This window comes from Lepidochelys kempii, chromosome 4, assembly GCF_965140265.1.
Source record: "Lepidochelys kempii isolate rLepKem1 chromosome 4, rLepKem1.hap2, whole genome shotgun sequence".
NCBI lineage: Eukaryota > Metazoa > Chordata > Testudines > Cheloniidae > Lepidochelys > Lepidochelys kempii.
This window is the reverse complement of record NC_133259.1, coordinates 53,678,956-53,693,536: the sequence shown is the minus strand read 5'-3', so window position 1 is coordinate 53,693,536 and position 14,581 is coordinate 53,678,956. Positions and strand designations below refer to the sequence as shown.

Genomic DNA, 14,581 nt, shown 5'->3' with positions numbered 1-14,581 from the left:
AGAGGTTATCTTCTTCTATGGAGTGGCTGTATGGAAGAAAATGCAACAGCTATTATGCTGTCTTTGGTAGCCACACATGATTTCACAGGAATATGCTTGATCTTTTGTCCTCCAAAAAGTAGATGAAGTGACTCAGTAAATGTAACATTAAGATACTCCTTTGTGCTACTCTGTTAATACGTACTTTGAATGCACCATGAAACCAAGTGCCCTCAGCCACTTGAATAGCATATACATGAACAAGTAAAACAACCTTGGAATGTCTTAATGCCATTATAATTTTTGGCTCTTGTTAAATGTCATCCTGTTAAAACTTAAATTGTTAAATGTTATCTTTGGTAATTAATTTTTTTCTCATTTTGAATGTGGCCAGGAGAGGAGGAAATAGCAGTTAACAGGGTTGTTGTTTTTTTCAATTTAAATGATTTTATTTGAATTTTTGTGTTTCTCTGACTTCATTAATCCCTCTTTTTTCCTGTAGATTGCTCTATTTCTTCACCAACAACTTGAAGTTTTGCTTTTCTATTAGAAACTCTAAACTGAAAGCTGTTTTATGATAACTTTTAATGATCACGAATAGACTTGAACAATGGAGCCAAACCCTCTGAAACTTTGGAGGGGGATGTTCAGGTTTAGCTCCAAAGTTCATGGTTCAGGTCATCTTCTACTAATGAGCAGGATTCCAATTATAAATTCATAGAGTATAAAGCCAGAAGGTAACATTTTGATCATCCAGTCAGACCTTCTGCATAACAGAGACCATAGGACTTTCCTGAATTAATTTCTGTTCGAACTACAGCATATCTTTTAGAAAAACAGCCAGTCTTGATTTTAAAAATGCCAGTGATGGAGAATCCACTACAGGCCTTGGAAAATTGTACCAGTGGTTAATCACTCTTAAAAAAGATGCCTAATTTCTAGTCTGAATTGGCTTCCACTTTCAGCCATTAGATCTTGTTATATCTTTATCTTTTAGATTGAGGGGCTCTCTATTACCATGGTTCTGTTACTCAGGTAGGTACTTATAGACTGTGATGAAGTCATTCCTCAACCTTCACTTTGATAAACTAAACAGATTGAGCTCATTGAGTCTATCACTATAAAGCATGTATTCCAATTCTTTGATCATTCTCTCTCTTCTTCTCTGAACCCTTTCCAATTTTTCAACATTCTTCTTGAAGTGTGGACAGCACAACTGGACCCAGTTTTCCAGCAGTGGTCACATGAGAGCCAAATACAGAGGTAATATAACCTCCCCACTCAGTATTCCCCAGTTTATACATCCAAGGATCACATTGCCCTTTTGATCACAGCATTGCACTAGGAGCTCATGTTCAGATGTGGTAGAGCTTGGTAGCCTATGACCAGACTTCTAAGTTATACTCAAGACCTGTTCACTCCATGGCAAGCTGGACCTCTTTGGTGGAAATTCTATAGCAGCTTCCGTTAATGGGTAAGAAAGAGGTATTTAATTGACTATGAAAATGAATAATAAAATTAGGAGAGTACTACCTTTGATATTTATTTGTGCTGCCCCAACATGTTCTGCTTTCAGTAAACCACACACTTGTGTACTGATAATAAATAATTGCATAATAGTCGTTGTGTTATAATTGGAAGCTAGAAGATCAGATGTTCAGTCCTGTTGATATAACGTACAGGTGTAACAATGGCTGGGTTTGAACTGGCTTTTCATTTTTTCCTGGATTGCCATGTGTGGTCTTAATCTACACTGCAGCAACACCTATTACATAAGCTATATCAGTTTTGCTCTGGGTCAATGATACAGAGCCGTTCTGCAAGAACAATAATTCCCCTTTAGTATTTTGGAATATCACTGTCCTATAGGCTGTAGCCATGTCCTGTTTTTCCAGATTACTTCCCATTTTTCTGTGCACAGTGAATGAAAGGGGAACCAACGCAAGGTCTATGCACTTCTTAAATGCCACCTAATCCCTCCAGATAGGCCCTTCTGTGATGCATAGGCCCTGAGATAGCTCCCTGCTCTTGGGTGACTTTCAGCCATTATGACTTGTGCTCAGCTGTTGTGCATTAGTGCCTACTCATGGGACAGCATATTAGGACTTAATTGCTTTTGGATGATTTGCCCACTTATATTAAGCACTCAGAGCATATTCCACTTTTTTTCCATACTATGTGTCGTCCAACAGATGGGGCAATTGGGCCCATCAAATGTAATACTGCTAAACTACTAAATATAAATACAAATAAAATAAAATGCAGTATAAAAAGTGTTGCTGAGTACTTCAAAGCTATCAGCAAAAATCAGTTCTTAGTAGAGGCTTGTGTGATGCGGTGTTCACCCCAAGCCACCCCGGAAGCGGAAGAGTATAGTGATCTGGCTGGAGGGCTAAGCCATGAAGATGGAGTAGCTTGAGTCTCAGGTAATGAGAGAGAGATAAAAGGGCGAGGAGCAGAAGGGTGGGTCACCCCAGACGTGGCCACCAGGCAGTGCCCCTAGCAGTGAGTAGAGTGCCCCATGACACTAATCTTTAAAGTCAAATGAAATTGTAGAGGAAACATTGGGGATAGCTGAAAATGATTGTCTAAAGACAAGCATTGCCTGTTGGAAGGATTCCAGATGCAGATTTCATTGTATTAACCAAGTGTGAAGAAGAGTAACAGAAGTCCAACCACTCCTGTCCTCTTTTCAGACTCTGTTAGCAAATTTTAATGAACACTTAAGAATAAAAAAGGGGCAGGAGGTGGCAGCAAGCACAGAAAAAGGAACTAACAAGAGGCATACTTATCTAACAAAGAGCCTATCTCATGGTCTTTCACTGTTGGAACCCACACCTTCCAACACCCCATCCCTCCCTCTGCTTATTGGCTTTCCATGTGTTCTGTGTCCAATTTAGGGCTCTCATTGGATTCAACTCTAAACTCTCATTGATGCCAGTGAGAGTAAAACTGGGCTTTCAGATTGTAATTCCTTGGACAGAGAGCTATCATTTTTTTTAAAAAGAAAGTTATCTCTAAAGTGCCCTGCACATATGTGATGCCATGTAAATAATCATGGAAAGGTAGGGCTGCAAAGGACCTTGAGTGGTCATCTAGTCCATCCTATCATGCTGAGGCCGGACAAAGTATACCTAGACCATCCCTGACATATGTTTGTCTATCCAGTTCTTAAAAACATCCGATGATGGGGATTCCACAGCCTCCCTTGTTAACTTATTCCAGTACTTAACTATCATTACAGTTAGATATTAGAAGAAACTTTCTAGTCTAAATCTTCTTTGCTGCAGATTACTTCTTGTCCTAGCCTTGTTGGACGTGGAGAACAACTGATCACTGTCCTCTTTGTAACCACCCTTAACATATTTGTTAATGTAACTGTTATCAGGTCCTCCCTCAGTCGTCTTTTCTCTAGAGTTTTTTTTAACCTTTCCTAATAGATCATGTTTTCTAAATCTTTTATATTTTTGCTGCTCTTTTATGGACTCTCCAGTTTGTCCATATCTTTCCTAACGTGTGGTGCCCACACATACTCTTAAATAAGTTCATACAGTTTAATGGCTCTGATACTTTTCATCCAAGCATAACAGAGGAAGGGGTCCTTATGGTGGATACCAATATGCAGAATACTGAGATGGGGAGTGTTAGGAACCTGGCTATCAATATTCAAAGTTCCAGGAGAAGAGATTAATGTAGTTGAAAAGTCATTTTCACTACCACCTTCAGCTTTAAAGTCCTCACTCTCAGTTGACAATTGCTTTCTTGCTGTCAATTTCTAAGACATGCTTAGAATGTATCAGTGAGTAGCACTTCAATTTCTCCTTCCACAAATTGGTGTTATGCTTAAGTAATGAGGTTAACAATCCTTTATTTGCAGCAATAGGATAACATGAATAGGTTTGGATTTTTTTTCACAATAGATGTTTGCTCAGTATCAGCATTTCCACAGAGAGGCACAAATCTAATGTTCGATCTGGAAACAATCTGTCTGCATTTCTTCCTGCCTCCGCTGGATTTGCAGCCACAGTACTTTAAGTATTAACTTACAAAGTGCAGAGATAGTATTCAATAGATTTTGATACAACATTAGGTAATTCAGATATCAGACAACATTTCCCGTCCAGCTTTAACTGGGCGCACAGACAACTTTTCAGGAATAATTAACTCCACTTGAACGTTGCAGTACCTGAATGCAACTAAAAGTAGTTACATGCCTAAGGGACTTTAATTAAACCCACAGGTAATTAGAAGTATAAAACTGCACTTGCAGGTTCCTAACCAGAGGCCAGTTTTTGAAAATCTGGTGCTAGTATGACGGAAGAAACTCTGTCTACGTGAATGCCTGAAATGTTTTGCTTGCTTTTCTGTTTAATTTTTTGTCTGTGTAATGTTCAGCCATTTATTCAATCTGATTGACTAAAACCAATGTGTTATTTTTAATAAAACCATGAAATATAGTTCGATGCAACAGCATGCATTACTTTGGTTTCAGTGTGAATACTTTATATTTACTAAAATACAGCTTTGCTGATAACATAGTGAAAAATGAAGGGACAAACTGTGTTTTTTCTTTGGCCTGGTTGAACAGATGTTTCCAGCCAAATTTAGTACCCAATATCGCTTTCATAACAGGCCTGATCCTGCAATTGCAATCCTTACATGGACAAAGCTCCCATTGACTGCAGAATCCAACATCTGTAAAACAGCAAAATCACTGTACTGAAGAAAACCACACTTCAGTGTTTGCTCTTAAAATTCAGGCTGAACATTTTACTAGTATTTATTTTATCTATCAGAAAATGTAATATATTTTTATCAACTTTGTTACTGATAGCATTTTGTCTAATTCCTTCCTCTAAGTACAGGCTTTTGTTCCTTCTCAGAAGTACCTAGTACATTATCCCAATACTAAAATATCTAATATTAAACTTTTCTCTTTCCAGTATTCTCCTAGGGTTCTAAATTATAGAATTTAGTTCTGAAGATTAAAGCACAACCAGTCTTCAAACAACTCTAGAAGAACAGACCAAACATTCATGCTAGCCGTCTTAGTTCTGGATACTGAATAGTGGTAGCATGCCCAAATGAGAGGCACTATACCTAGTATTAAGATAGATATTTGATTTAACAAAATAGTTACTATCCAGGCAACTTTCTGCTTAATCTGAGAATTAGTCTGCGCTGTTACCCAGAAAAAAATGGGTTAATAATGAGGGATTTAAAAGTTAAGTAAGATCTCTTCTTACAAAGTTCTACTTCTCTCTCTACTTTCTTCCCTCAGTATATCACCTCCTTTTTGAGGATGTGGGTCAGGCGGGAAAGACCTGTTAAATGGCCCATCATATGATACTAGTTCCTGGCTGGCCTACTAATATACTAGGATTTTTTAAGAAGGGGTATTTTGCTTTTTTTCAGGCCAGGTGTGATTGTCAGGATACTTTTCTGAGTTACAGCATAAAAACATCTGTGAAGTGAGACTTTAGAGGGAGCACCTGAAGCAGCAGAATTTGGGCTTGAGGTCAATTTGTACGCTAGAGACTGTGAGCAGCCAAGTATCTGGAATGCCAAAATCTACTTGTAAAATGCATGAGCTTTTCAATATGTAGTAAATCAGTGACTGAAGAAACTGGAACACCATGGAGAGCTACCTATTAATCACCACATGCATGGCAGCAAATAATCTCAACCTGATCTAATTTAAGGGAGAATCAAGTTCTCACTATAAGGGTGAGTCAACACTCAAAAAATTAGGATCAGTTTTAAAGCCACAACCAGCTGTGGTGCAGCTGTGTCAGTCCTAAATGGACAGTGTAGAAAAGGCTCAGGCATTTTTACTAACATGTCATGAAGTAAATTGGACTAGTTACAGGGTACTGCATCATTTGCTGAGAGTCTGGATGGTAGAACTGGGTTCTAAGTAAGGCATTGATAATGCCTATTTAATGCCAGCACAAACACACCATATCCTGTAAGCAACAAAGATGAATAAGAGTCAGAACCCAATGCTGTGGCTCTTAAGGAACCTTAGAGACTTTTTGGATATCCTCATTAAAGAGCAAGTCAAGTTCAACCATAAAAGAGCATCTTGGAAGGAGCAATGGAGAGTTGGATTCTTTTGTTTAATTGGCCATGGGAATGGGATGGGGAAGTCTGAAGGAAAATATTCTGTCACTTTGAGCCAGTATCCAAGCGGCCACCTTTTGAGACTGATGTGGAAGCAAGTACAACTTAATATAAAAGTAAGTTTAACTAAGTTCTCCCAAAAGTGTCTGAACTTGGAGAACACCTAACCCACAAAAATAGACAGCCAGGTGGAGGTGCCTTCTCGCTTTATATGCAAAAGCCTAGTGGTTAGGGCCCTCATACATGATGTGGGAAAAATGGATTCAAATCCCCACTCTGATGGATTTAGAACAGGGGCTTGAACTAAGATCTCCTACTTTCCAGGTGAGTGCATTAACTACTGGTTACCGAGCCATTCTCATGCTCTTTCTGGCCCAATGACTAAGTATGCCATATACAATGGAACAGAGAAACTGAGAGAAACCGACCATAGAATACCCTCACGTAGCTAATTAGAGAGGTAATCACCTTGGAGATCGGAGTCCTGGAAGCAAGTCCCTGTACTGAGCACACCTACTGGATCAGGCCCGGCAGGTAGAGGAATGTCTAGTTTGTGAATCCCACTGGGAGTTGGTCACCAAACTGCTTGGAAGTGTCAGGATTTAGGCAGATTTGCACATACCCACCAGCAGAAGTTTAGGGACGTGTGGGACTTTACTGGTGGAGATTTAGGGGCCTAGGGACTATAAGTGCCTGTATTAAGCAGCAGCTGAGTGGTGGTTTTGTGAATGCCAGTGGCACTCAAATGTCAGCCTTAGGCACCTACGCTGGCAGTTAGATGCCAAAGTTCTCCTTGTGAATCTAGTCCCAACCCTAACTCTGGATAAGAGGGTCACTATTTGCTGCTCCTGTCTTGCTTTGGTGTCCTAATTAACTTTGGAGATAATCTATTTTACTTTTAAATATGAATCCTGAATTCCTACAGTCTAATCCTTACTCAGACATTACTCAAATAAAACTCCCCAAACTCCTTTGAAATAATTGGAGACACTCTGGAGTTACACCCCGGTAACTGAGTCACTAAGCATGGAAGGAATAAGGCTTCCATAGTCAGTTTTGCCTGAGTGAGGGCTTCAGCACTCCAGAATGAATGGAAGTAAGATGAAGTAGAGCATGATGCTGTGTTTCAGGAGCCTAACTTGCTTAGTCAGTTCACGGCTGGTAGAGGTACAACCTTTGGACTCTCATTCTCATGTTTTCTCAATATATGTAAATGAATATTAAATATTGATTCAGTGAACAGTTATGAACCACTATAACATAACAGAGTACATATTAAAGGCAAATGAACTCTAAACACTCACTTACAATGCAGCATAGTTATTTTACGATTTTGCTAAATACTTTAATTACATTGGTGTTCTACTCTCATTTTTATTAAATACTGAGGTGTTTTCTGGAGCATGAGGTAATAACCTAAAATACAGTTAAACTCTCTATAAAATTAAGGGTATATAATTAGCCCTGGAAGGATGGGTCTGCTGAGGCTTCCAGTCACTGTTATTGGGTGGTCCATTGTAGTGGTGGAATACTTTAAAAAAATGCCTATTTAAATCTGTAAGGTGTTTTTATAAAGTCTCATTAAACATTCTCTTTCATAATGTAAATTTAAGTAATCCTTTTCCTGACATGCTTGCTGTAGCATTTGACATTTCAAGAAGCTGCTTTAAGAATCAGCCTAACAATTACCTGTAACAGGTTTTTTCTTTTCTTCACACCTAAGAAGAATGAACAATCTGAGCAGCCAGTCAGGAAGTGCATAACTGTAACATGTTTTTATATAAGCAAAAACATCCAAGTAGTGCAAATGGTGCTAATATTGAATGCTGTTAACCCTATCAAAGACAGGACACAAATCCAGACAGAATTACATATGAAAAAGAGAGAGTAAGTATGGCGTTTTCAAAAGCACTAAACATCACCTAACTCTACTCCCATTGAAGTCAATAGTAGAATTCCGATTGATGAAAATGGGAGCAGAGTTAGATCAGCTCTGAGCACTTTTTGAAAATCTCACTCTAAAGCACATTTTACTATACAAAATTCCATAAGGAGCAAATTCCATACATATGCCATGGGGCATGAAGGGTCAATACATTTCACCTCTGGAAATCTGGGTTCTAATACTCATTAAACTCACAGGCTGAAATTCATCCCTGTTGAAAGTGAGAGCTGAAGGTCTATGCACCATGTAAGTCATATTCTGAAGTCTCAAATGAGACTTAAATGGTGCTTAGGCCTTTCACTGGGGCCACCCATCTTCCCAGGATCCCCTTGGACCCAGAACTATGCAGGAGGAGAGACTCCCCAGTCTAGGGACACTGGAACCTAGACTGTCTCCTCCCCATCCCTGGGCTATGACCTTGCAGGGAAACTGCAGGAAAGCAACCAGACAGAGACTCCAGCCGATAGGACCAGAAGCAGCCAAAGCTGGTACCTTTGGACTCTGGACATTCCAGTACAAACTTTCTCTGCCCTGTGCTGGTTGGCTGTTTGTGCCAACTTTCCCCCTCCCTCATAGTCTTTTCACCCCAGCTTTACTCGACACCTGCCACTCTCTTCCTCTACCCTTGTCTCTCTCATCCCTTCCTTTTTCTTTCCATTTAGCTCAGTGGTTCTCAAACCTTTGTATTGGTGATCCCTTTCACACAGCAAGCACACAGTGTGACCCCCCCACCCCTTATAAATTAAAAACTTTTTTTATATTGAAGACTATTATAAATGCCAGAGGCAAAGCGGAGTTTGGAGGTGGAGGCTGAGAGCTTGTGACCTGCCCATAATAACCTTGTGACCCCCTGAGGGGGTCACAACTCCCAGTTTGTGAAGCCCTGATGTAGCTGATCCCTTCCTAAGTATTCCCTCCCTCCAACAAAGAACAAAGAAAAAGAAAGACAATAAATCATGGAACTAACATGATATTTGCTGCTGTCACATTTGCTTGTGTTTTATACCCATTTCCTCAACCTGTGTCTGTCTTTTCTGTTTAGACAATATTGTCTCATTGTTTCTTTGTACTCCCCAATATGTCTGTAGCCATCTGTCGTCTCTTGTCTCATATTCGATTGTAGGCTTTTTAGGCCAGGACCATCTTTTGGTTCTGGGTTTGTACAGCTCCTAGCACAGTGAGGTCCTTACCCATGACTGCGGTTCATAGGCGCTACAGTCATCACCATCGTCATTAATAATATTCTTGGTTTAACATAATTTTAACTGAGAATAGAATCTAGGTCTCTGGCTTTATTACGTTCTATTAGAATCTGAGCAAGAATAACATGTCAATTCTCTAGACATTCTGAGACTGTTCTGTACTTGTTAATGTTAAAAACTCAGTTTTACTTTGTTTTTACATAGAATTTAAATAGAAAAACATATCAGATCACATTTATGGCAAACAGAAATTTTAGTATTTTTAAATATTAATGCTTATCTAGTGAAATCAAAAAGTATTTGAAACCAGAGAAAATGGTTTAACTGTAACATTTCAAGAAAATGTAAATTCAATTATCTGAACCCCCTCAAAATCTCTGAACCCCAGTTTGAACTCAAAAGGGGTTTTACAATGAAAAACGAACATTTCTTTAATTGCAGGGTAACCAAGTCTACAGAAAATGTTTAAAGAAAGGAGTTAGCTGGTTTTCCTGAGTACAAATTGTTTGAGGCTATATTATTGGCTATATTAGAGCTGTAGTACAAAAACTAGAATGTAGAATCTGTCCAAACAAAATATGTAGTTGACAGTTATTTCATTTCAATATTCTCTGAAACACATATACTGTACTTGAATTTGATCTCATTTTCAATCTACAAGCAGTGGATGAGTAAGCAGCCTACAAAATAATTTGATATCCATTCCAGCACTTCCTACCCACCTCTTGAAACAACATTTAATAACATATTCCAGGACAACCAGTGATCTTGTGAAAAAGTAATAATCTACGGTCTTGATTAGCAACCATTTAACTGAAAGAATTCTCCCTTCTGTCCTGTTCTTGTGTGCATTCCACTAAAACAGAACAGTTGTATTTAGCCCACTTTGCTCTCTTTCAATTTAAGCCCTAAGGAGCCCTCACAAGTAAAAAGTAAACTAAATTAATAGAATTTTTCATAAGGGTCTGAAGTACTGTTAAGGATATTGGCTTTAAAAATCCCAGCTATTTTTTATATGTGAGAGCACATAGAGGCTACAGAATGCAGTGCTATAGAAAATATATTCATTGAAAGCTAAGACGTGGATCTGAAATACAAACACTAAAAACATACACACATTATGCTAGAAAACATAAACACTCGGCGCTGTACATAAATTCATACTGTGAATATCTTGCAGTTATCTGCACTGCATGTTGAAAATTCACTTCTGCTGCTATGCAAATTCAATGACATGACAACTGTGAATTCACTAGAGCTACACCGATGTACACCAATTGAGGATCTGGCCTCATGTTTTTACAATTACATTAAAAATTCAACAGATTAAAATTAAAGTACATCTAAAAACTACTGGACGCTGAAAGGTTAAATCTTCAAGTATTTGATTTTTAACAAGTGATATGTAGCATAGGATTTTATTATTTTTTAAAAATATTTGCAAATCTAAGAAACATTCCACCCAGAGCATGATGTGTATTCCTTTTTCTAAATAGCATCTTTGGGGTACAATCCTGCTCTCGCTCAAGTCAGTAGCAAAGCGGCCATTCACTCCAGTGGAGCAGGATAGGACCCTGATCCTCTAAGGGGGAACTTCTACTATTGGAAATTCCTCCACAAAATCAAATATTTCAAATGTCTACAACCCTACCCTTGTATTCTTTTGGGCATGTTTCCAGAGGTACAATATCACACATAGGATAATGTTTATGGATAGGACACAGCTCCTGTGACAAAGAATCATGGAAATTAGTGATACAGAGGATTATTGAGTCATCCAGTGCATATACCTACCAGTACAGAATTATTCACTAGAGTATATTCTCCTGTATATTGCTCAGACCAGACACAAATATTTCAGGCAGTGGGTTTCAACTATTGTTTCCCTTTCAAAACTGTTCCACAGGTCATAGGTCTCACCGTTAAGAAATTGTTCCTAACATTCAGCCTAAATGTACCTTTTCTTAATTTTATCTTGTCGATCCTAGTGGCCAAAAACTTAAACATTTCCTCTTCCTCCTTAAGGTAAAATTGTGCCCTGCACCCTTTGGAGTCTTGCAGAAAGGCCCGTACGATTGCAGTCTGTGCACTTAGGGCAGGAAAGGAATGTACCCACAGTGGCGCTACCTTCTCTAAGGGCTTGTTTACATGAACAGTTAGTGCACAGCAATCTGAGGTATAAAACTACCCCACTAGCCTGCTGCACACTAACAGTTCCCCAGTGCGCTCTTGATTTACTTCAGTTTCAAAGTAGGGTAGATCAAAGCATGATAGGGAACTGTTACAGTGTGGCATCAGGGTCCGCACTGACACTTCGTGAGCAGCAGGATAGCCTGATATAGATTTACATCCCATCTTGGCACATATGGACAAGACCTAAGGGCTTGATTCTGCAAGGTGCTGAGCAACTCCTGGAGAGACTGAGTGCCCTCAATTCCTATTGAAGCCAATGTAAGTTGAAGACACTCAGCACCTCCAGGAGTTATTCAGCGCCTTGAATAATCCAGCTGTAAAGGGAGGAAGGCCATGGTTCTACTTCTTTACACACTGGCCCTCTGAGGTGGCCCTCTTTGAAGGACCATGTACTGCAAAAGGCACACTGGTGTAGTGGCTGCACTCTCTGCAAGCACTTGCTGGGTTTTGTCCCTCTATACCACCTCCAGTATGGGACTGCGGCTTAAACTGCAAATGAGACCTTGGTGTTTACAAATACTCACAGGCAGTTATTAGTCATCTTTTAGCCAAGCCCAGCTAATCTTCCAGTACATGTGTTTGTATATAGCTGCGCATATTTAATCTTCCCTCCTACAGTAACTTTTTAAAAATTTGCTACTTTTTCACAAATTCTCCCCAGTTTCCCTATATCTTCCTAATGTTGAGATGCCCAGAATTAAACAAAAGTATGCATGGTCTTGTCAGACGTACATAAAGAAACACTATAACCGGGTGACCAAACTTACTGACCCTCCGAGCCACATGCGATAATCTCCAGAAGTTCGAGAGCCGGATGCCTATGCCAGGGTGTCTACATTTGGATTTTTTTCCCCAGATGCAGCAGCTTGCATTTGCCCTGCCTTAGGGTCTAATTCTTTTCTCATGCTGGTGTAAATCAGGAGTAACTCCAATGAAATCAATGGAGGTGCACCACTGTAAAACTAGTGAGAGAAGAATCAGGCTGAATATATTATTTATATATTTAATAGGATTCAGTTCTTAAAGTATTCAGCATCTTGGTAAAATGTACAGCTGTGCCCCTAAATAGCAACCTTCTGAGGGATGGGTGATAGTATTTTTTAACAAATAAAACTTAAAAAAATAAAACTGTTTTCTCAACACAGTACACTGAGAAAATGTTTAGAGTTAGACTTAATCTACAACCATAGTAAGGATATATTCTATAAAATTTGGTGAGAGCTTAGTTCTTAATCTGAATGCTATGCTTGTTTTGAAATTTAAATAATAAACAATTTTTTGAATAAATATTTTAGCTTAAAATCATATTTGGTCAGATTTGGCTGTCAATCAAAGCTTCTGGTGGACTCAGCACTCTCGCTATCCAATGGAAATATGAACAGGACCACACAAAATGGTTCCACTGTGTCATTTCTTTCACTGCTATTTCATTAAAATAAACTCCTTACCGCAAAAACTTACTTGTCATTTCCCACTTCTCAAAGATATCGCAAATAGCTTAGTTTTTTAATTTTTACCACTTTTAACTTTATTGTGTACTTGAAAATATTTTTGGAGAAGATCCACTTATTTTCCTCCTCTCCATTCATTTTCAACCACATTACCGGATTTTAAATACACGTTATTAAATAACTTGAGTCTCTTGGCTGATTATCCTGTACAGTGAGACCTATGCACGTCAAAATTGTGTGTCATATTCATTTTGGTTCCTGTGGTCAGTGATGCAAGAGAAAATGTGTTTGATCTTACTGTACATGTTCCTCTGTCCATGTCTTCTTTGATACTTCCTGGAAGAACCCCAGCCTCTGGACACAGAATCTATTTTCTTGTTCTCCTGTGAGATAGATAGACTTCAGGGCTGATACAACTCCCACTGAAGTCCATGAAAAGTTTCTGTGACTCTATGGAAGCTGGACAGGACCTTTATTCCCCAACCTGTTAAATAGCTTGCCTACATATCTGAGCCCTCTCCTGTCAAATGTATATAGTTCTGAACACCACTATTCTTTCTGGAAACCATGGACACAATGTGTCACCCAAACTCCTTGATTCAAATTGAATTCACATTTAATTTGGAAGATGGGCTTTCCCCCTCCTCGCCAAAGAACAAAAAGCAAACCTGCTTTAAGAATTCCCTGTGTTTGCCTGGGATGCTCTGCTGAAAGCAGTAGCATATCTAAGATCTATTTAGGAAAGGGAGGAGGTGTTTTTTTAAGAAAACCCAGTCTAGAGTGTCTGTCTGATAGTCACAGATGAAAAGTCAAAGTCCTCCTCTAAATCCCTCTAAAAATCACCCCTGTGAGACAATTGGTCAACTGAGACATCCATTGTTCTGCTAAACTCTTTTCATTTTGTTACATTACCCTCCCACCCTCTTTCAACCCATTTGTCTGTTTTGTCCACCTCTTGCACCCCGCCTGGGATTACAATGCTACTATGTAGGCTGGCTAGTGCCCAGCTTGATGTTTCCAGACAATTTAAAAGTCTTCTTGTTTAAATAGGTAAATAAGTGAATACATTATTATTAGTAATCACACTAGCCCTTCACCTAGTATTATCATTGTTTTGCATTTCACAGTCTCAGTGCAAGTCTTGGTTCTTTTCCAGGTGTCTCCTTCATCTATGGAGGCTGTGGTTCAATTCCACGCTCCTCCACAGACTTCCTGCATGACACTGGGCAAATTACTTAGCCTTTCTGGGTTAGATTCACAAAAGGATTTAAGCATCTAACTGCCATTCTAGGTGCCTAAATCCCAGTATCATTGCCACTGGGATTCACAAAACCCCCATTCAGCTGCTACTAAACCCTGTAGATGGCTAAAAATCACTTGGCACCTACATTTTTTGCTGAAAAGTGTCAATGTTACTGCTTCTGGGCACATCCATTGCTATCTGTGTCAGGCATCCAGATGCCTAAGTCCTGGGATGATTCATGAACTGGGTGAAGATAGGTGTTCCTCTGCCTAACTTGCCTGTCGGGCCAGAGCTAGTAAGTGTGCTCAGATCTCACCTACTGGACTGGGCACTTGTAGGTGAACTTGCACAGAATAGCCCCAGAGCAGACTAGGCTAACTTTTAGCCTAGTGGTTAGGACACTCCCCTGGGATTTGGGAGACCCCTGGTTCAAGTCACTCCTCCA

At 39.3% G+C, this 14,581-nt stretch overlaps 1 protein-coding gene across 14 annotated transcripts in view; it reads left to right on the top strand.

Moving 5' to 3' along the window:
- The window catches only part of ANAPC10 (anaphase promoting complex subunit 10), a 301,756-nt gene that overhangs the window by 93,971 nt on the left and 193,204 nt on the right, over positions 1–14,581 (top strand). The window contains exon 5 of one of the 14 annotated variants that reach the window (XM_073341252.1): positions 1,182–1,242. The exons of 12 other annotated variants lie outside the window; for them this stretch is intronic. In XM_073341252.1, coding sequence (XP_073197353.1) covers positions 1,182–1,242 — 61 coding nt within the window. Of the gene's footprint in view, positions 1–1,181; positions 13,980–14,581 lie in introns of those variants that run through there. One more of the 14 variants, XM_073341246.1, reaches the window with a different exon arrangement.